The 22,206-nt window shown below is 39.6% G+C and overlaps 1 protein-coding gene across 7 annotated transcripts; it reads right to left on the bottom strand.

Annotated features, from left to right (window-relative positions):
* Positions 1-5,334: 5,334 nt before the first annotated feature.
* Positions 5,335-21,239, bottom strand: SUB (Leucine-rich repeat protein kinase family protein). Of its 7 annotated transcripts, none has more exons than XM_077387134.1 (18): positions 21,099-21,239; positions 20,499-20,649; positions 20,154-20,283; positions 19,988-20,059; positions 19,413-19,478; positions 19,184-19,255; positions 19,017-19,088; positions 18,874-18,945; positions 18,726-18,791; positions 18,488-18,553; positions 16,978-17,045; positions 16,693-16,839; positions 16,317-16,591; positions 9,311-9,582; positions 6,611-6,749; positions 6,363-6,493; positions 6,113-6,269; positions 5,335-5,803 (listed from the first exon to the last, which is right to left on the bottom strand). In XM_077387134.1, the coding sequence occupies exons 2-18, from the start codon at positions 20,596-20,598 to the stop codon at positions 5,702-5,704; spliced, it is 2,007 nt and encodes a 668-aa protein (XP_077243249.1). In that variant the 5' UTR covers positions 20,599-20,649; positions 21,099-21,239; the 3' UTR covers positions 5,335-5,701. The 7 variants fall into 7 exon arrangements, with proteins under 7 accessions (XP_077243249.1, XP_077243245.1, XP_077243248.1 ...); XM_077387130.1 differs by adding an exon at positions 20,947-20,992 and having other exon boundaries at positions 16,693-17,045; positions 21,099-21,192; XM_077387133.1 differs by adding an exon at positions 20,947-20,992 and having other exon boundaries at positions 16,693-17,045; positions 20,499-20,646; positions 21,099-21,176.
* Between the last annotated feature and the right edge of the window lie 967 nt (positions 21,240-22,206).

The raw sequence follows: 22,206 nt of genomic DNA, 5'->3' as shown, positions 1-22,206 counted from the left end.
GACAGTCCTTAAACTTTTCACTGTAACGTTTCCTATTGTAATATTAGTCCCATAGCTTTTTTAACCGAACCTCATCCATCTCCTTTAATTATGGGTATTATCATTAGATAACTATTGGGCCAACCGAACCGTCGGGATCAAAGGCGACAGTAGATTCCAGGGATCCACAAGGAGACATGTTTGTGCAATCGAGACTGTTAAACTTGTAGAACATCATTAGGCGGCCCCTAAGACACTTTTTTTTTTTTTTATCGGTAAGCTGGGGTTAGGCGGACCCCAACCAGTATATTAATTAAAGAAAGATATTACAATGAAAGAAACAAGACCACTCCCTAATCTGAGAACAATGACTAAGGGAGTGGGAAACAACAAAGATAATAATACCCTTGATAACAAAACAAGAAAGGGAATAGAGAAAACATGTGAAATCTAGAGCCGGTCCTCATGATTAAGGCACTAATGATCCAAGGCGTCTTTCATCTTCTGGCTAAAATACCTTGGTCTCTGGCTCTTCCTCAGCTTCTGAACCTTAGAAGATTTAGTTTTCCTTTTATGGAGGGTTTCTTTTTTCTTCAGATAGGGGTGTTCTTCTTCATCAGCTTCTATTTCCAACTCTTCTTTGGAGGAGTACTCTGTTTCAGGCCTAATTGCCTCCTCCTTTCTATGACAAGGTTCACTTTGTTCCTTCTCAGGCCTCGAATCGGCTGGGACTGACAAACCACCAGAGACATCATGATTATCCGTGATGGGGGCTGGGGGTTGGGAGCTGTTTGGTCTGGGAGGAGGGTTAAATGGTTGAGGTTGGGTGCCAGGTCCAGAAGAGGAAGGCATAATTTGACTGGGGGCAATGGGGCTGCCGTTTGAATTTTGTGAAGGGGTTTGGGCCATGGTTGGGGATGTAGTAAGAGAAGGGTCTTGGGCCTGACTGGAGTAGAGGGGGTTTTCTTTGGGAGGTTGGATCTCTGAGGATTGAGAGCTGGGGTCTTTCTCTGAATAGGATGGGTTCTCATCAGATTCCATTGAAACCAAAGTGTCAAAAGGGTTATTAATTTGGATATCAATAGCTGGGGGGGTTTTCTTTTCTTCTTGGGAAGGTGCAACCGAACTATTTCCTGCTTCCTGGTTTCCCAAATTCTTTTTGGGGATCCATTCTTGCTTCTTCTTCCCTTGAGGAATCGGCCTTTGGGCAGTTTGGGCACATCTGTCTGAATTGTGGCTGAATTCTTTGCAATGTTGGCAGGCTCTTGGCCTCCAATCATATTCTACAGCTTGGGTCTCTAAGCCAGTAGGGGTTTGGATGTGGATTATGTCTGGTAGGGAGTCCTCTGCAGAGATTTCAACACATACTCGGGCGTATGTGAGTCTTGTGCATTCTGCAGTTTGAGTGTCCATGTAGAGAGGCTGTCCTACCAGGCTTGCTAACTTTCCAAGACCAGTTGGTGTCCAAAATTTTAGATGGAGAGCTGGGAATTTTATCCATAAGGGTATGGAGGTTAGCTTCAGCTTTTCCAATGCACAATCCGGAGTCCATTTTTGAAGAATCAGAGTTCTGCCTCCATAAGTGGTAGAGGTTTCCAAGACTTTTCTGCAGTCTTCTTCATTAGAAAATTTGAACAGGAAAAAACTGTTCGGAAGGGCAACAAGCTGGAAGTCTCCCTTAGGATTCCATTTCCTGGATAAATGGGTTTTTAGAGCTAGGTAATAAGGTCTTCGACCCAGAAAATAACCTAGAAGGCAATATTCCCACATATTCTTAGCCTTATCGAAGTCTTCTTCTCCAAACAGAGCTCTCTAAGGTCCTTCTTCCGGGGAGATTGGGGAGAAGAAGTGAATTTTGGTGTCAACAGCATCTTTTGGGTTTGAGGCAAAGAGACCAGTCCATTTCCCTTTTGAGGGGAGGGAAGGCCAGGAGTTTGCGTGTGTAGGGGCGACAGAGGGAGGGATTGAGCTTTGAGTTCTCTGGGCGGGAGATTTTGATGTATGAAGAGGCGTATTTTTTGGGCTAGGGGGAGCGGGCAATGGTCCCGAGGAGGAGGGCGAGTCTTGGTTTGGATGGGTGAATTGGCTTGGTGGACTGAGTTGACTCAGTGAGTGAGACTCAGGCGGTTGAAGATGGGGTTGGATGAATTCATCTAGGGTTGGGTTTCTTGGTGGCCTGAAAGCGATCTCTAGGTTAGGATCCGGTGTTTTGAAGGGATTGGGAGGAGATTTAACAGCCGGAGCTGATTTCTGGGCTGGGTTTGGCTGATTTGGGGGAGACACTGATGATCTACCAGGAAGGATTTTGTGAAGTCGAGTCCCTTTTTTATAGTGAGTTGAGGGATCAAAATCGATGCTTTCAGCATCGAGGAATAAACCAGCTTTCAATGCCTCATGGTTTTTGGAGATGGATTTTCCATTATCGACAGAGCAGAGGTCTTTGGGAGAAGATTCCACAATGTCGTGTGAGGGCCAGTACTCTTTTTCGAGGTCTTTTACCTCTGGAAGGATTGCTGGGATGGCAGCTACATGATCAAAAGAACTTTTCTCCGGCTAGTTCTGCCTCGGCCATGACGATTCGTTTTCTTTAAGGGTTTGCAAGGCCGGAATTTTTCCTAGATCGGGCGGTTCCTCTCTCGATCTTTGCAATGAGTGAGAGTATTTGCGGGGATCCAGAGGATCCATGGTATCTTGGCCCCTACGGATCTTGGGCATTCAAACAAATATGCTACCGGAAAGTATGATGCTGGTTCTGCCGGAAAAAAGAAACAGGGGTTTGCGTACCTTTGTGATATCTTGGCCCCCAAGACACTTAGCTGAACGTTGCGGGTCCAACCAACAAATCCGATCATATGAGCTTTTATATGCTGTGTGCGCGTGAAGTCCGGTATTTTTCCATTAAGTATAGTGGGCCCACTTCATAAGATGATCCAAACCGTACATTTATGGGGCGAGAACGTAAATAAGTCGTACCTCATAGATCGATCATCTCCATAAGATGAGTTTCTATCATGTTAAGTCCCTCTGGAGATAGGTTCATCCTATGGAAATAAAAAAGGATTTGCTGTGGAATTTTGTGGAAAGGCAGCTGAGTTTTGCATGAGAGAATAGCCACACAGGCTCACTTTTCAGCAGATTTTGTCTTACTCATTTAATTCATCCAGGTGGCTGTTCTCTCTTGCAAAGTCAGCCACAAAATTCCCTAGCAAATCCCTTGGACAGTATATAAAATCTCCAGATCATATAGACATTGCATAAGCGGGGTTCACTAAGCGTATGTTAGAAGAGGAACGCTAAAGTCAGGGGCGCCCTTGGGAAAATCAGCTGAAAGGGCACCCCATTGACTGCAAGTCACCAAAGTGCATTTATTGCAAGGGCGCCCTTGAGTTTAGCATGCCTCGTGTTAGAAAGGTGTCTTTTTGGCATTTTCCTTAGGGATGTAGGACCCATTTATCATGAATTGACGTCAAAAAGGCTTCAAAAAAGGAGGTTATGTGGCAGACTTTTAAAGTGGTGCGGATTATCCTACAGGGATGCCAATTTATCATCTCCCTTTCCTTATTGTTGACAATCTCAAAATGTGTAATCCACTGTAGGATCAAGTAGATAATATGTCTCCAGTGGCTATGAACTCCACGTCAATGTGAAATACCAAGGTGGGGCCTCTAATAGATCAATCTCCAATGGCTATTAACTCCACTCTTAAGCAATATGACATTCAAAGGATATTTACATCTTCTCATGCAGGTGGTCTTTTGATATTAGACTGCAAATTGTAAGAGGGATTTTTGCACGCCTCAAAAGAGAGGTGTTTATTTAAGAATTATCAGACTTTTGTATAAAAAAAATAACCAACAAAGAAAAGGGCGTCAATATGACAAATCAAATGCTTGTCTCCTCCCTTTTGACTTGTTATTCTATTGCTCTCCGAGCCATCCCGAACAACAAAACATATATAGCCTAAATGAGACAAACAATCCGGCATAGAAAGAAACAAAAGTTTGGTATCAAGAATATTCTAGAACCTATTAACGTGGTATCCAGCCCCAACTTGGTCTGACTACCCCTGTTACGTGCTTGAATATGGGCCCACATCATCACTAATAATTAGGAAAGGTTGGGTGTGCATGAATTGCCTTTTGTTTATCTTTTCTTATTATGCTAGGATATTAATTTGAAGTTAAGATAGTTGATAAGAGTAATTGCTATTTAATAAGGATTTGATAAGGGACTTACCTATTTACTAGGTGAATTGCTTATTTTGGGGGATTGCGCCTATTTTCATGTGAGTATCACAATTGTATAAAGTATTATTTAAATCTTGTAGAAGGCATTGAAAGGGGATGAATAAAGAAAATTGTTTCAAATCATGTCGCACAAAGGAGGATTGATCCTTCCCTCGAAGTGGATCAAGAGGCCAATCTTCCCTCTAAGAAGATCTATCCGTTGCGAACTGGATTGGGTTCGTAACAACCCCGGCTGTCTACTACGTGATCAGAAATCATTCACGTTAGGCTAGGCCTTTTAAAGCTGTCTCACACTAGGTTGGGTCCTACCTAGTCTCATACCTAGGTAGGTCCATTCACCATGTCCGGTTGTGCCGTCTCACTCTAGCTTTTTTTTTCCAGTGACTCTTTCGATAGATCGTGCTTTCCATTGTGATCCACTCTATATTAACTTCACTACTTGTTTTTTTTTTTTACCAAGTAGCCCTTTTCAGGCAGTTCTCTCTACATATCGCCCCTTATGTGCCTCAAACATGAGACATGGTAAAATTGTTTTTTTTTTTACCAAGTAGCCCTTTTCAGGCAGTTCTCTCTACATATCGCCCCTTATGTGCCTCAAACATGAGACATGGTGGGTGATGTGGCATGAAATGTTAGATACCTAATAAATACACCAGAAGCAGGACCTCTAAACCTCCCATACCAGGCTAGTCGCCCCCAATTAGGACCGTAACACAAAAGCGGCACTCACCGCATTCAAATTTAAAGGTTTCAGTGAGAAGAAAAGGCTTCTTCAGTTTTTATAGCTTAAATAGAATAGGTAGAGAGTGGTGCGGAAAGGGAAGGCCCTACGAGATGTTAAAATTGTTTATAAATTTAGGGGATGGATTAAGTATTGTAACAGGTGTGAAAATGATTATTCACCTAAAGAGCCCCTGATTCACATAAACTACCTTCATCTAACAATCCTGCCTGTCTGTCTAGGAAGCAATCCACTCCCAAGCCATTGAGTGGATGGTATCCTGAATGTTCACTTCACAAGTCATGACATGAATAATTTCACATATTTACCTGCATAAACGCATGCATGGACCAAATGCAGTTTTACACAAATGAAATAAAGGCTACATTAACAAACAATGGAAACCTGAAAATAATGATGAAAATTATTTAGACCATCAATTTTACAATAATGAAATCTATCCCGGTGAAATTAATTATGACAATGAGAATTGTTAATCAGGTGAAAGAATCAACTAACCACAGTGCCAAGAAAGGGACAATTTGTGCTGTCCCCTCTGGAGCCCACCCTACACAACAGTTAGGTTAAACAACGGCAACAATTAGCTTTACAGCTAATTACACTGCACGAATCCTCCGGATTAGTTGATTTCCATCGGGTCTGCAACTTCAGTTATTCACCATACTCAAGTCTGATCTCTCTCTCTCTCTCTCTCTCTCTCTCTCTCTCTCTCTCTCTCTCTCTCTCTCATTTACTAAGTCATATTAGAGGGCCCTATGTTCGATCTCCTGCTTGAAGCCATCGGCAGGAGTTTCTGTACAATCTCTGACATTGGTGGACGGAAACTCGGGTCATCCTGCAAGAGACAAGGTTGTATGCTTAGTTCAATAAAACGCCGGAATTGGGAGACGAAAATATCTTCAATTCAAAGGAAAATGGTAATGCCACCCTCTTGATTTGGTAACTGCTACCATCTTTTGTTACTGACAATTTTTGTACTATGAGTTATAAGCATCAATGGGGAAATTCCGAATGGAAGAGATAAGTGGAAAATAACAAAACAAGGTGGCAATACATTTTCCTATTTAAGGTAGGTAATCAAATATAGAATCTTTCATACATGCATGAGCATGAGTGTAAAATAGCCGGAAGCACAGAAATTCACCTGAACACAGAGAGAAATGATGTCGGCGAATAGTGATAAGGATTTTAGGGTATAGGTCCCACTGAGGGAAGGATCAACCATTCTCTGCAACGATGAGAAGTCGTGAAGCTGACGTTTGGCCCATTCCACTAGGTATTGCTCTCCTCGGGGCAAAGAACTTTATATTTTTTTTTTTAATAAGAAAATAAACAGACGAATAAGAACCAATAAAGCATCTGCACATTAAAAGTGACAAAGCTAGATTACTTACCTGTTGTAGCATTTTCGCCCTGTTAAGAGTTCTAACATTACGATCCCAAAGCTGTAAACGTCACTGTGAGATGTATATGTTCCCGAAGAGTGTGGATCACTGAAATTGAGAAAATTTAAATGTCCTGACAGCTGAAAGTAAAAAGACATTGTTAGTTTCCTAACTTCTAGCAACACTAACGATATCAGGACCACAATATCTTGAACTAGTAACAAAGAAGTTGATGATATATTACAGCATTCATCTACCTGACTTACAGACCCCGGCGATATTAATGAAGCCAAACCACAATCAGAGACGCGTACAACAAGCTCATCATCAAGGAGAATATTGGCAGACTTGAAATTCCGATGTACAATAGGTGGTTGACAGACTTCATGTAGATACCTTGATCAAGAAAAAAAACTGATATTAACTCCTCAAATAGTTTTATAGAGGTTCATAGATACCTTGATCAGGAAAACAAACTGATATTAACTCCTCAAATGGTTTTATAGAGGTTCATAGATACCTTGATCAGGAAAACAAACTGATGTTAACTCCTCAAATGGTTTTATAGAGATTCAAAATCTCGGGTTAATATCGCAATCAAACAGTGTTGTATAGCATGAAAGAGAAGCTCTACGATTAATATAAAAAATCTGTCAAATTTATATTATCTGCTCTTGGCTAACTTTTTATAGAATTGGTTTAGGCTCAGTGCTCAGAATCTGGTGAACCCAAGCTGATTATGTCCAATTCAACCAAATCAACGATCAGTCCCATTTCTTCAATTGGCATAAGCTATCCATGAGTACATGATGATGACGCTTTAAATATAGTTTCAAGTAGAAAGTAAGATGCTACTTCTTTGAATCACTTGATAAACTGGACCAATATTTTTATAGAACTCCATTTCAGACTCAGTGAGAGCCTGAGAAGACCCAAATAATTTTGGACGAGTTCTAAGTCAATAAACCAACTTCTATATATAATGAACTCGGTGTTTAGAGTAGAGCCAAAACAAAACCAATTCATTCGGGCTCCAAATTCATAAAGAAATCTTTGAACATTACCACTATTTCTCTTACAGGTATAGGATATCATTCTCTCATTGGATGGTCTTTGTGGGGCGGATCTACAGGAAAAAAGAGTTTCTCCTTGGTATCCTAGGAAGATGTATGCAAGCCGGTACGCGGCGGAGGTTTGGGAATCCGTAAAATTAACCAGGTAAATGCCGCCCTTTTGGGGAACCAGCTCCGAAAACCCCTATCAGTAAGGAACAAGCAACATGCGAATATGGAAGGAGATCTCGCTGTGGAAGAGGAATGGCTATGGAGGTTCGGCGAAGAGCAGTCTCAGTTATGGGCGAAAGTCATAGGCAGTAAATATGGAGCAAACGTGGGTAATTGGAGATCCCTAAATCGATTTAGGAAACCAGGAGTGACTCTGTGGAGGGATATTTTGCGTTTGAGTCCATCTTTCGACCGCGGCATCAGATATAGAGTATACTCGGGGGATAGAATCTCTTTTTGGAATATGGCCTGGTGCTCTGTCATCCCTTTAAAAGACATGTTCCCTGATTTATATATAGTAGCCAGGGACAAACAAGCTTTAGTCAGAGATTGCTTCGAGTTCCGGGCCAATAAGGTGATATGGAAGCCGTGTTTCCGCAGAAATTTCTTCGACAGGGAATTGCTCTCGTTGGTCTCTTTTCTTCAGGTCTTAGAAGCCAGCTACATTAGTTCTTCGGGGGCCGATAAAAGGATCTGGATGTGGGAATCATCGGGTTACTTCTCGGTTAAATCTTTTTACAAAGGAATGTATCCGTGTGCAGTAAATCGGTCTGTGGCAAAAGTGTGGCAGATGAAGGTTCCTCCTAGAATTTGTTTTTTCGGGTGGACGGCGATTCTCAGCCGTATTCAAACGGTAGACTTTTTGAGGGACAGGAATATGATCATAGTCAATCATTGTGCCATGTGTATCGAAGACGGAGAATCCGCCGCGCATTTATTTATACATTGCAAAGTCGCTCGTGAGGTATGGGGAAGGGTCCTGGCAAGATTCGGCATTGAGTGGGTATTTCCTTCCCAACTGAAGGATCTTTTTGAGGTGTGGGCTTTTTCTCCATGGAAGTCAAAAGGCAAGGTATTGTGGTCAATTTCACTAATGGCTACGCTGTGGGTTTTATGGTCGGAAAGGAACAATAGGCTTTTCGATGGGCGATCAAATTCTCCCTATTTCTTATATATCAAGGTAGTTGTCTTTTCGATTTCTTGGGCAAGGGCGCTGCCGATGTTCAAATTTATTTCGGCTTTCGACTTGTGGGCGGGTTGGAAAGTGGTATGCAACAGCCATGTCTCCGTTCCTAGAATCTCTCAACAATGGGTCAAACCTCCTGTAGGTTTTTCTAAGCTGAATTTTGACGGATCAAGCTTGAGTAACCCCGGTCCAGCAGGGATCGGGGGCGTATTAAGGAATTCAGAGGGGGGGGTTGTGAAGGCTTTTTCTGGGCCTATAGGAGTCGCTGATTCTACCGAAGCCGAAGTCAGAGCTGCGTATCAAGGATTCTTAATGCTAGGAAGCGAGAGGTTAGTGAACACCATGGTGGAAGGAGACTCTGTCAACGTTATAAGGTGGCTTAAGGGTTCGGTCTCTCCTCCTTGGAGATTTCTTCGTACGGTAGACTTCCTGCATGTGAGGAGATCAGCCAATGAAATCGCTGATAGGTTGGCTAAAGCGGGGGTGGTCAAGCAGTCTCTGGAACTTTTCGATTATCTTCCCCCCTAATTGCTTATTGCAGTTTCGTTCTTTTTCTTTTCCTTCAGTTTGTAAGTTTGGCCCAGTGGGGCGCGGGAGGGTTTTTTCGGTCCTCCCTTTTAATATAATCAGTTACCATTCAAAAAAAAAAATCATTCTCTCATTGGAAGATTTAAGAAGATGATTATTTTCAATTGAATGCAACTTACTCTAGAGCTCTGGCAGCTCCAAGTGCTATCCAAATGCGAGCATTCCACGATAGTTTCTTGTTGAGTTCATCAACAGAGTGCATGGCATCATAAAGGGTTCCATTATTGCAGTATTCATAGACAAGTAATCGCTGCTTGTGCTCCGCGCAATAACCCACAAGCTCAACAATATTGGCATGGCGGATCTTAGAAATACTTGACACCAGCTCAAGAAAAGCCTTATCAGTCTGTAGCTTGGGAGATGCAGTGTCCAACTTCTTCACTGCAAGAAGCTACAGAAAAATCAAAAGGAAAAGAATCAATATAAAAAGAAATGCATGTGTCAGTAAATGAGAATCAAAGGATGAGCTACGTTTTACAACAATTGCAATCAAACACGTAAGTTAAAAATCTAAGAAGTAATAAAATAAAGACATACTTTGGACCTTTTGTGACAAAGGCATTCCATTGTTTCAAAATCTTATGTCAGACATGCATACAATAACATGGTTTTAAGGGAAAAATACATTTCTTTTCTTGATTTCTGATATAAATTATATATTTATATAGCTCATGCATTTCTAGATGTATCTTTCTATTGGGAGTGATATATACAGTTGGACACTGCATCTCCCAAGCTCATGTATCTTTCTATTGGGAGTGATATATACAGTCTGCTGTTTTATAATGCCAGTCCTCTATTTTGTACTTTTCTGACTGACGGTTGATAACATTTGGAAATTAGAACAGCCTGTTACAATTTCTTTATTTTACAGTAGTGATATATCCAGTCTGCTGTTTTATAGTGCCAGTCTTCTATTTTACACTTTTTCTGACTGGCTGTTGATAACTTTTGGGAATTAGATCAGCCTGTTACAATTTCTTTATGTTACACTTTCCATATCTTATCCTTTCATGAACTAATATTTATACAATAATATTATCGATGGATAGCAGAGCCACACAGCATGTCAGTCTTTCCATGGTCAACATGGCTGTGGCCTCAGCTGCATTGTATTTTTTCTCCTGTTTCTGTCTTTTCTTCTTGTTGACCCCCTCAGTAGGATTTTTCTGTTGTTGTTGTTCTTATTTTCTTCAATGATATCTTACCATTAAAAACAATGAAACTAAAAGTGGCCTGGGAAATCAAAAGAACTCCACATGGTTGTCTAAGGCAATGCAGCTGAGGCCACAGGGAGGGAAGTGATGACTGCATCACTCTCTCCTCTACTAGAAACTTGAGCTTACATGCCCAATTCATTTGGTTCATTCATTTTTATAATCTCTGTCTTGCACACGTAGTTTTAAATTTCGGCCGAAATATTTTGTTTTCAGTATGGACTGAAAACAAAAGTACATTGAATCAAAGTACAGGATTTCACCTTATTTACAAAATTTCCACGGAAATGATAAAGACTTCCACGGTAATTTTAAGAATTACCGCCAAAAGTACCGAACTTTCCGGTGCAAATTTTAAAAAACCCTAAATTTTTATCAAGGTTTTACATGATTTCGGCCAAAAGTTTCACCGAAACCGACACACAAAAAAAGAGGGTGGCCTAGTGCACGAGGCTCCCGCCATTGCGGGGTCTGGGGAGGGCAAGATTGTACGCAGCCATACCCCTGCTATGCAGAGAGGCTGTTTCCGTGACTCGAACCCGTGACCACCAGATCACAAAGGAGCAACCTTACCCGACACCAAAACTGACATTTAAATCCTTGCTTGCACAAATACACACAAATATACTCAGCAGTGGGTGCATGTTAGTGTTATTTGATTCCAGCACTACACCTACGGCAGACAACATTTAACCCTATATATATATATATATATATATATATATAAAGAAAGTTGGAGAGGGAGAGGAGTAGGAGAGAAGAAAGTAAAAACAAGAAGTTAATATGGAATCACAACAGGTTTTCCCAAGCATCACACCAGCTCAAAGCAAGAAAATTGCATTCATTACAGCATCCTCCTAATGGCCAGAGGCCTACAATATTTATGGACTCCATACCCACGAAAATCATAAAAGTAGAAAAAAAGGAAAATAAGCTTTTAGAAACGAAACTAAACTCCTATTTCTAGTTACTTAAAACAAAACAAAAAGGGGAACTAGACCCCTACTTGTCTTACCTAAAACAAAAAACAACTAGGACTCTTAAAAACATTCGGAAAACTACTATTTTAACTCCCATGAAAAATCATGTGGCCCCATGTGCACTTGAGTGATTTTTGTCAAAAACAGGGGTCAATATTGATAATGGCACTCCACCCATTATAATGACAGTAACTTATAATGACACCCGCTATTGATATGACCACCATAATGCTAATATAGCAAAAAATGATACCAACACCCAAAAATTTGAAAGAGTCAGGGATGGGGTTCCCCATTAAAAATACATTCCAAATCCACGTTTTAAAGGATACAACCAAGAACTCTCAATGTGGCGCGCCCTCTGTGGCATAGTGGGTCCCACTATAGATTAATCCAGACCTTCCACTTGATAGCCCATTGAGCATAAACTAAGTCATTTTTGTCCAACTACTTTAAATGAGAGAAAAGACTAACTAAATTTTAAAAAAAAGTTCGTTATAATGCTTACTCCAGGGTCATGTGAGCCCTTTGGTGGGCCATGGCCCACACGCAGTCAATCTTTTGACTTTGCAGGTCATGGCTCACTCGTGCATCAGTCCCACATGGGTACAAGAGTGTATTTGGGATCATTGGTGTGGTCGGCCATCAACGAGCGTTGTCATACTAGGCAGACAGTTAATGTTGGGTCATATCAACAGTGAGTCCCGCACATGGACATGCATCTGTAATCGAGACTATTAATCATAGAGAGCATCTAGGAGACCCACGTCACCAAAGATCATACCAAAATCTAATCAGATTCCTAGATCCAACCTCGAATCAGGTGTTTGACTAAAAAGTATCAAGACATTTGGAATCTCTCTCCAGACCGTAATCCCTTGCGATCTGAAAACAACATGAGATATACATCCCCCCATAGAATGCTATCCTTCCCTGCAATCATTGCTCACTACAAATGGGATTCTTCCTTCCCAGAATGGCATAGCCACTCAATGTATCATTCATAATTCTAATGCTTTTAATTCCAACATCCCCATTCTCTTTGGGATTATAAACACGATCCTAGCTAAATAAGTGATATTTTTTGCTCTTTTCCTTGTCATTCCAAAGAGAGTTCTTCTGCAGGCTCTCAAGCTAGTCAATAACATTGACCGTGATAGTGTAAATTGGGACATGAGCGGCAGATTTGAGAGCGCACACACAATCACGATGTGATCCCCTAGAAAGAGAAACTCTTCTTCCAAGGAGAATTCGATCTCAAACAGCCCACCTATTTGATTCCGAAGGGCTATAGAAGGTCTACCAACAACACACAAGGGCAAACTCAAATATGAATTTGGGATAGACACAAATAAACACCCCAAAATCCCAGCAAAGACGTCCACCATGTCACTCTCCAATTGACATGCCATGAAGTTAGGCCTCTAGCCCCGAACAGGTTTCGTAGCATCTCAAAATTGCCTTAAAATTGCAGACTTCCTCCAACAAGGCAGCACTAAGGAGAAGAGTATAGTTCAAATACCGCAAATGGGCAATCTTCTAACGCAGGGGCAGATAGCAGAAGGTTTGATATCAAATGCGCGGATAGGGCAGCAGAAGCAAAGTAAGAGAATTTAAAGAAAAAAGGAGGAAAAAGGATAGTTGAAAGGGTTGAAAAGGGAATACAAAAGTGACTGAAGTGTTATGGAACCAAAAAATTTCTTAAACGAGTTATATATGGGCAGGTTAATGGAATGCGTGGTAAGTGGAAGGGATGTATGGGGAAGGCATAATTGATTAAGGTTTGTAGTTTGTTATGGTGATGGAATGGTTTAAGTTAGAAGTAATGGAGAAGCTCCGATAGAAAAATATTGGAAAGGAAAATGATTCGAAGATGAATATGTTTCCATGCAATACAAAAGGGACTAAAGTGTTATGAAACCAAAAACTTTCTTGAAGGAGTTATATGGGCAGGTTAATGGAATGCGTGGTAAGTGGAAGGGATGTATGGGGAAGGCATAATTGATTAAGGTTTGTTGAGGTGGTGGAATGGTTTAAGTTAGATGTTATGAAGGTTAAAGATTCAAGAAAGGTGCTCTAATAAGCAAGAACGGATATTGGTTCTTTAAAGAATCAAGCATGTGGTTATTCTTGGGTATAGTTAGACATCAAGAAGGGGTTAGGACTAGTGTTTAAAAAGGCAGATGTGACGTGGAATGCAGCCAAGAAAAATCCTTGTCAACTCGGCACAGACACAGCCACGAATGTGGTTGACACGGTCATAACTTGGGAGAGTCAAAAGGAGTTTTATTTACTCTTTAATGGAAAAGGCAGAATGCGGATGCGGTGCAACGTGGCCAAGGTAAAAGGGAGTCAACTCAGGCGAGTTCCAAGTCGAGTCAACAAGTTTTTAAACACTGGTTAGGACTGTTGATTGGGAATCAAGAAGTGGATGTTGGGCTCTTGGGTTGATGGTTCTAAGGATTAATCAAGAAGTTAGTTGGAAGATTCATGGGAGGTTGCAAAATCAAGAAGAAGGGGGGGAGGGGGCGCTTATGGTTAGATTTTAAGATGTATATGTGGATTTTGGGAAAAGGTTGCAAGGGACTGGCGTAAATATACAAAAGGAATGTGGCGGCTTTGTGGCTGTTGGGAAAAAAGAAAGGTGGATATATGTGGGTCAGTTTGGGTTGAAAAGTTTTGGAGGCTATTAGGAGTGTTGGGGAGGTCTATGGAAGAAAGGTTTCAAGAAGTTGTAATGGGTTGGGGTTTTGGGTAATCAGTTAAGAAAGAAAAGGGGAGAGGTGGGTTTTGGCTGGAGAAAATTAAGAGGTGGGTAATCTGCTGACAATGAGGCAATTCGGGTAGGCTTAGGAAGAAGAGGTGGCTCATTAACTGCTTTGCTGTCAGTTAATGAGCTGTGAGGTGATTTCGGGTGGTTGAATCCATATGCTATAAAGGTGGTTGTAAGGAGTGCTAGAGGGGCTGTTACTTGCAAGGGAAAGGGGTTGTTTGGATTGAAGTTAGGGGATGAGAAAAGGTGCTAAAAAAGGGGCCGTCAATTGGTGTTTGCAAGTGAGTTTAGAAAATAGGAAAACTAGCCTGTGGGGACTGGTTTGTAGTGGCATACCATTCTTACGTCAGGTCTTTCTTGAGGAAAGAAGATGACGATGATGGCAAGTTGTGGAACCAGAGAAGGCTGGTTCAGATGGAGGGTTGCCGTTGGAATCCAAGCGAGCAATTTGAGGGGGAAGAAGTTGGATCAAGAAACTTGATTCTTGTTGCAGATTTCAATCCAAGAAGAGGATGGAGATAGATATGGGGAAATTTTCCCCAAAACTCAGGTTTCATTCAAAATAAAATTCAGCCTCTCAAAACATCTTACAATGGTCTATTTATAGACTGTTGATTGGCGCTTCGTAATCCTACTAGAACAAGGAAAGAGGAAAAGACAAAATACCCTAGCTGTTTCCTACTCAAACTAAAACTTGGAATGGAAGTGCTAAAATAACTCTAAAATCTATACACTCCAAGTTAAACACAAACTTTCTAATCAAACTAAAACAAAGAATAAAATTTAGCCAATAGGAAATTAACAAATAAAATAAATCTAAAACAAATTATTTTTAGATCCATGGCGAAACAAGGATCGGCGATTTCAGCATCATCCGTTATCTTGATGATCTTGCATTGATTGGCCTTGGAAAAACATGATCTGGCATTATCTCGGTCTTAATTATCGATACGTGCCATCCTGTGGTTGATTCAACGGTCTGATCATGGCTCTAGAGTTCTTGGGCTTCAAACAGCAAAGATGAACCTGCATCATCTTCACATCTGGAGAAGCTATGGAAAAGCCCTGACTAAGTCCACCTCTTCTGGCATTGTCCCTCATCTGACTTAAAGATTGAAACAAAATAGTAAACAAGAAAAGGGAGAGAGGACCCCCTTGCCTGATGTCCCTTGAACTTTTAAAAAGGCCTTAGAGAATCCTTTGGTAGCCTCGGTAACCAAGATGGAAAACCAAAACAGGAGACAAGAAACAACTCATCCAACTCCTTGAAATGGATCCCAAACCCATCTAGCCCATTAAATAGTCAAGGCATCCCCTCTCAACTCTATCGTATGCCTTTTCCATGTCCACCTTACAAAGAATACCCTCAATCCCACTCCTATGAAAATAATCCTCAAATTCATTTGAAAAGATGGGCCAAAAATTTTCCTACCACTTACGAGTTACGAAAGCACTTTGGGATTTGGAGATAACTTTGTCCAATGCCCCAACACTATCACTAATGCTAGTCCCATTATAGAACTCCAAAAAGAGCTAAATCAAGTCCTCTTTAACCAGCGCAAAACACTCCCCAAAAAAAAATCCAAGTTCAAAACCATCAAATTCAAGTTTTATTATTTCTACATGTTTTTTAGGCTTAGATCAATGTATCTATGAATTTATTGATTCTATTCTCATTTTTTTCTCTATTTAGTTGCTTGTTTTCAACTTCTATTTTTATATAGTTTCATGTTTATGTTGCATTTTCTTTGATGTATGTTGATATTTGACATTCTTTGAGCTAGATTCATGCATCTGCAGATTTATTTGGCCAGTTTTTCCCCTTTCGTTACTTTCTATTTTTCCATTTTGATCTTTGTCATTTTTTGATTGATTCATTTTGATATATGTCATTCCAATAAAAACTAACATATCAAGCTAAGGACAAATAGGCAAATAAGCAAACAGTGGACAGACCAACAATCAAAAAGCTATACACATCATAGATAACATAAAAATTATAAAAAACATAGAATTCTTATAAATAAACAAACGACAGAAGTACATAAGGTAGACTTGCATAGTTAAAACCTAGAACAAAATTTTAGAACTGTAAAACATAATAAATAGGATCTAATCGCCCAAAACAAGTTAGATAAGAAGTAAAAGGCCTTACCTTTCCATCAGGGAGCTCTGCCCGATAAACAGTGCCCAACATACCTCCTCCAATAAGATTTTCTTGCCCAAAACTGTTTGTATATTGTTGAAGGGAAGCGACCGTGAAAGCTGTCACAGAAGTTGGACGATCTAGATTTTTTGGTGTTTTAGGATGTGACATGGGGTTCACAATGACTTTTTCAGCAGGCGGAGGCATTAAAATCACACCCATTTCAGGCATATCTATCTCATGTTCCTCCTTTGGCTTTTGAACTACCTCCTTTGGGATTGGAACTGTTCGCAACAATTCCAGTAAGCCATCATTTTAAATAGCAAGAGGTGGCATGCATTGAAAAAGAAATTGTGCCAATTGTACACTCAACAAGACATATTACCTTTCTTCATTTGATTGGATGATTCAGTTGAGGAATTGTTGAATTTAGGCCTCTCTTTAGGTGCTTTATATGCATCAATTTCCTGCCTCTTATTAGTTCTATCAGCTTTTGATTCTCTTTCACAACGTGCACAAAACATCAGTCCAACTATCACACATATAATAAGTATTATCACTCCCACAACAACCCAAACAATATTTACAGTGGAAATGGATTTTCTAGTTCTCTTTGGATGGGGACCATCTTGAATAGATGGACCAGGTGTTTCTTCAGAAGTTGGTTTACCAGCAAGAGGCGGCAGCAGTGGTGCTGGTGATGGCACAATAGTAGTATTGAATGGGTTTCCGTCCTTTCTGCATAGTAGATTAAACACACTTGAATGCTCAAAGAATTTCTTTTAGATTTTTTTTACATTTTTATTTTAATTGGCTATAAGATGGAATTAAACCAATGGAATATACATGGATCAAACAGCAATCTGAGTGCTTATCCTTTGTGTGAGAAAGATGAAATTTATTTCCCATAACAAATACTTGCATGAAGCTTGTTGTCATAATCCCAAAAATTTAGAACTTTCTTCTCCATTTGAGAACCCATTTTGTTTATAAAGGAGAAATGAAAATCAGAAAGGACTAATATAAAGGTAGCCAACCTAATATTAAGGGAGCCGGTATTGTCACCAACTTATTTTGGTCTTTGCCACCTATCTCTTTTATGTAGAACATTTTCATTGGTTGAATTGTACAAATCAAAGAAAAATTTAGACTAAAAGAGGTGGCAATTATAAAGAAAAAAAATGTAGGTGGCAATACCAGTTCCCTGATTTTAAATTCAAAAGGCTTAAGCTGGGATAAAAATTAAACCTTACATAATAATCTACAGCCAGCAGTTTTTGAAAAAAATATCCTTGAATAAAGTTGTTAACTAATGGGAAATCTTCGATGTGGCTGTGCAAAATTTAGCAATTTAATTGGGTAGATATTTCCAAAACTAAAAACCATAGTAGCATTATTGTAATTTCCATAGGCCAATGAGGGAATTCTGTCACATCTTGTGCTGGAAATAATGGTTAACAAGAATGCTATAGTTATCTCAAGAAGGTCAGTCATCTACTGAGCGACATAATCCACCTAGTTGATTGGTGGGACTGATCGACCTGGCCTGAAATGAAAAGGGTGAGCCCTTTGTGATACCTACCAAGGTTCCCCTCAGAAGCACCAATCAGAAAGTGCAGAGGTCGTGAAATTGTCCTCTGCAAAGGACTATGTGCCTATTAAGAGAATGCAACAATTATTTTATTAAAGGTGCCCTCCACAAAAGCTGTCAGTTTGAGACTTATGAGTGAATTTGCAACCTCTTTTGGCAGCAATTTCGTGAAATCTGTATTTGAAGATAAGGTCATCAACATACTAACTGAAGTCAAGAAACTCCTAAAAATAAAAATAATTTCTTATTCTCACTGATACTATATATCAGATGGGTCAGATATCCAAAACTGTCCTTCCTCCTTACTGAAAACTTAAGCAAGCCATACAAGAATGCAGCAACTTTTTTTATATAAATGCCCCATATAAAACCACAGGTTAACATGCAAACATTGGATTTAACTAAAGTTAATCTAGAAGTATATCTTTTGGTACCATCACTTAACTGTAGAAAAGTGTAAATGTGCGCAGTTTTGCAATTTTGTCATGTTTAGCACTGACGCACATATTAATATCTTCATTGCATACTATTTTGGCCAATGATTAAAAAACCCAAGCATGAGCAATTATGAGCATCATGAAGTACTCACTTGAAATTTGGGATGCTGAGCATCTTTACGGGCACAGGTCCCCAAAACAAGTTATTTTCTATATTCCTGTTGGACAGGAGAACAATTCAAGTCACAAACCTTAAAAAAGTAGCATCCAGTGGTACCTACTACATTACTAACTACAGATGATGCATCAGGAAACTTAAAATTCTGAAGTATACTGGTATAGAAGCCAGACTAAAGATAAAAAAATCATGACGTGGTCTGAGGAACGTACAAGTCTTGTAAGGGAAGATCTTGTAAAACATTGAGGGTCCCAGATAGCTGATTGTCTTGCACATGACTGCCAACCAAGAGCTTCGCTAAATTTCATAAATACGAAGGATATGCAAAATTGCAAATATATAAAGATATAAGATACACACAAGGTAGCTAGAGAAGACAAGCTCACGAAAGTGGATGGCAGTTGCCCACTCAAATTGTTGAAAGACAAATCCCTACAGCAAGAAATATGTTATCATCAAGATCCATAAAATTGAAATATTGCCGGATTTAAAGAATTTCTTACAAATTAATTAGACCGGTGAGAGCCTGGAAGGCATCAGGCAGTTCTCCAGTTAAAAGATTGTTGTTGAGTGACCTGTAAAACAAAATAATAAAATAAAAACCAAGTAGCTCATATACTTGGCCTGTAAATAAATGAAAATGGAAGCAAAAGATGATATCGCCACTTACATGTCTGACAAAAGAGCCAGTGTCGACAAAGAACTTGGGATGCTTCCCGTGAACTGGTTAGCTGAAAGAAAACTTCCATTGACAAAGAAAACCAAATATTTCTAATGAGGTGGCATACATAAGAAGAATGTATTGTTATGCAGCCAACCAATAAACAACAAAGATCTTTATACTTCAATGAAAATTATTCAAGATATTCTGGGACAGTTGATAGAGTTTCGAAACATACAATCTCCTTATGGTAGGGGGCAGATTATCAGGAATACTCCCTCCGATATGATTGTTGCTTAGATCTCTGCCTCGTAATAATAGCACAACCCATTAATGAAGGAATATATGAAGTTATGTCTGACCTGGACGAGCATTGTCCAAAATATGATGCTAAAAAGAAGTAGACAAATAAGAAAGAGTATGGGAATCATTCCTTCCCAGTATCCTTGTAGATTTGATGAAATCAAGGTCGAAAAAACCAAGAATGGCTCACCTCATCCAGCCTGAAAATAATAAACTGGATGAATCTAACTGATGACTCAGGCAAGTGATATATTCATTTGATTCGGGCTGATTTGAAATTCATTTAATAATAACATGTTTATAATGGGAAAAAGAATAAAGAACTTCATTAAATTTGTGACACTCCCAAAATTCTATACAACCTGCCCAAGTCATCTACATAATTGTCCGATTAATATAATTCTATCCAGCAAATGAGTCATTTCTTTTCGCAACTTAGTTACAGGATATATATTTTTCTAACCTCGGATAAAACGTTGCAAAAACTTCACTGAAGAAAATGACACTTACATTGTTATTATGGAAGAAAAGTTCACTAATTTATCACCCAGCACTCCTCCCAAATTTGCGGCGTTAACAACACTAGCAAACAAAAAATCTATTAAGAAGATGTGAAGCTAATATGGGACAAGAAAATATCAAAGTCTAGAAAGCCTGATGAAAAAGATCAACATACATTCCAGTAATGTTGGAAATAACGCATTGGACGCCTTGCCAGCCCTCTAGACATGGGTCTCCTCCGTTTGGAATCCATCCGGGAAGGGGAGGTGAACCCAATGCAACATATAAGTTATTTATCGCATAGACTGAAAAGAAAATGCAGATATACCTTTTTAGAGGGTCCACAACTTGAACAGTAATGCACAAGAAAATGTCCAGTTCAAGAACAATGCATAAAATTGCAAGGCTTACAACAAGACTACAATTCCAAAAAACAGCCTCCTCAAAATACTGAGTCTAAATGAATAAGAAACTATATCTACTGACAATAGAAACAAAATGTTGGACATTTGATTTTTACCATCTTGGTCGTAGGTGTATCCATGGGAAAATGGCACACTAAAAAATGTCATCAATCCAACGACTACAAATGCGAAGATCTTCAAATTAGCATCATCCATGGCCAATCTCTTTCTAACAGCTCCCCGGTAATGAAAATTCTTCCTCGTCTTCTGAAACAAAATTGTTGAAAACATGAATAAACACAAGTTGTGCAGAGTATCAACCCTCAAATCTCAAATCCAAAGAAAAAAAAACTTAAATATCCTAATTTCTCTCCAATAGTTGGAATATTTTCCTATTTTCTCCTAAAATCCTAGTCAAGTAACACATTGCAAGTTCCGAACTAAAACAGCAGAAAGAGAAATCAAATCAGATGAAAACGACCCTACATTTCAAATCAGATCTCAGAATCGAAAACGAAATAGCATAAGAGCCAATAAGCCCTAAAAATCCACCATCTTCCTTACCAAATTCAGTTCTAGAACGTCATTGAGGGTTCAACGACTCTGCCAACTACATGAGCTAAAAGTTAGCTGCTAAATCTAGACGCTCTGACAAAAACAAAAGAAAACGACCGTAATAATCAAAAAATGAGAGAAATGGAGAGAGAAACCCTAACCTCCGAAATCTGGAAAGAGAAAGAGTTCGTTCTTGAAAAAGATGTAGTTTTAAAAAAAGAAGAATACGTGAGACTTTCCAACTCTGTAAATCAAAAGCATCATGGGTCTATTTATTCGTTTGTAAGGATATCTTCAATTATAAATAAATAATGAGCGGGAATTATAGTATGAGATGGAATTTGCTGAAAACACACGCGTTATACAAGCCTATCTAAGCTGTCATAGGCCCCACATATGAAGAGAAGTGACGTATTCATCCTTATTTCTTTTACACTAAAAAAGGGCTCTCTAGTCTCTACGAAGTAAAAACAGGGACGAATTTATCTTCTCCCTTTTTAAAAGTGGGCACTTTTCAAAATGAATCCCAGCCATCCGATTAATGGCTCCTATATTCAAGTTGTTAATAGTTACCATCATGTCATCGTACGTTCCACATGGGCCTGCTCAGCATAACTTAGGTGGTGGCGTGTTATCAAGTCAGTGTGTCTCATTTGGAGCGTCTCCCGTTATCATTTCCCAAACAAGAGAAATTATATAAAGCTATTCGGAGTATGTTTGGTGTGTGAATGGGTTGAGGCAGAGTGGGATGAAAGTAGCCCATACTTAAAAGCCCAGCCATAGTGCAGTGAAAATAGTGACAAAATAAAACGTACACGTCAATCATACGTGGAGGCAGAGTTTCAATACTCTTCCTATAATTAAAAAATTCTTGACAATCAAAATTCTTAATCCCCCAACAAACTGACTTTTAAAAATCATCTCATATTCCCAGGTTTTAGAAACCCCATGATTGGGGAGAGATTTTTATAACCAGAATTTCTTACTTAAAATTCAAGATTCTAAAGAGAAGCGAATCAGACGGTCTCCTTATTCTCTCGTCTCTCATCCAGGTAGGGGTGCAACTTGGGTCGGGCTTAACCCGAACCCGACGGGTTGAACCGGTTTTTGGCTCAGGTTGGGTTGGCATTTCCTCAGTTTGAGTTGGGTTAGGGTCACAAAGCCAGTCCGATTTAATTTCGGGTTAGGGTTAGGGTTGACCATCCTCAACCTTAGCCTCGGGTTGGGTTGGGTTGGGTTGGGTTGGGTTAGAGCTGAGGGAATGCTAAC

This window comes from Tasmannia lanceolata, unplaced genomic scaffold, assembly GCF_043159265.1.
Source record: "Tasmannia lanceolata isolate RefF3 unplaced genomic scaffold, GAP_Taslan_0.1 ptg000008l, whole genome shotgun sequence".
In the NCBI taxonomy this organism is placed as follows: domain Eukaryota; kingdom Viridiplantae; phylum Streptophyta; class Magnoliopsida; order Canellales; family Winteraceae; genus Tasmannia; species Tasmannia lanceolata.
Note: the sequence above shows the minus strand (reverse complement) of the source record. Positions and strands in the feature narration are given on the sequence as shown.

What these genes read in the sequence shown, in the direction of transcription:
- SUB (XM_077387129.1), bottom strand. Translation starts at nt 20,598, where the DNA reads ATGGATGATGCTAATTTGAAGATCTTCGCATTTGTAGTCGTTGGATTG. An exon ending in CTCACCGGTCTAATTAATTT is followed by an intron (nt 18,946 to 19,016) that starts GTAAGAAATTCT and finishes TTCTTGCTGTAG; the next exon opens with GGATTTGTCTTTCAACAATT. An exon ending in CGCCGGGGTCTGTAAGTCAG is followed by an intron (nt 6,494 to 6,610) that starts GTAGATGAATGC and finishes TTTTACTTTCAG; the next exon opens with CTGTCAGGACATTTAAATTT.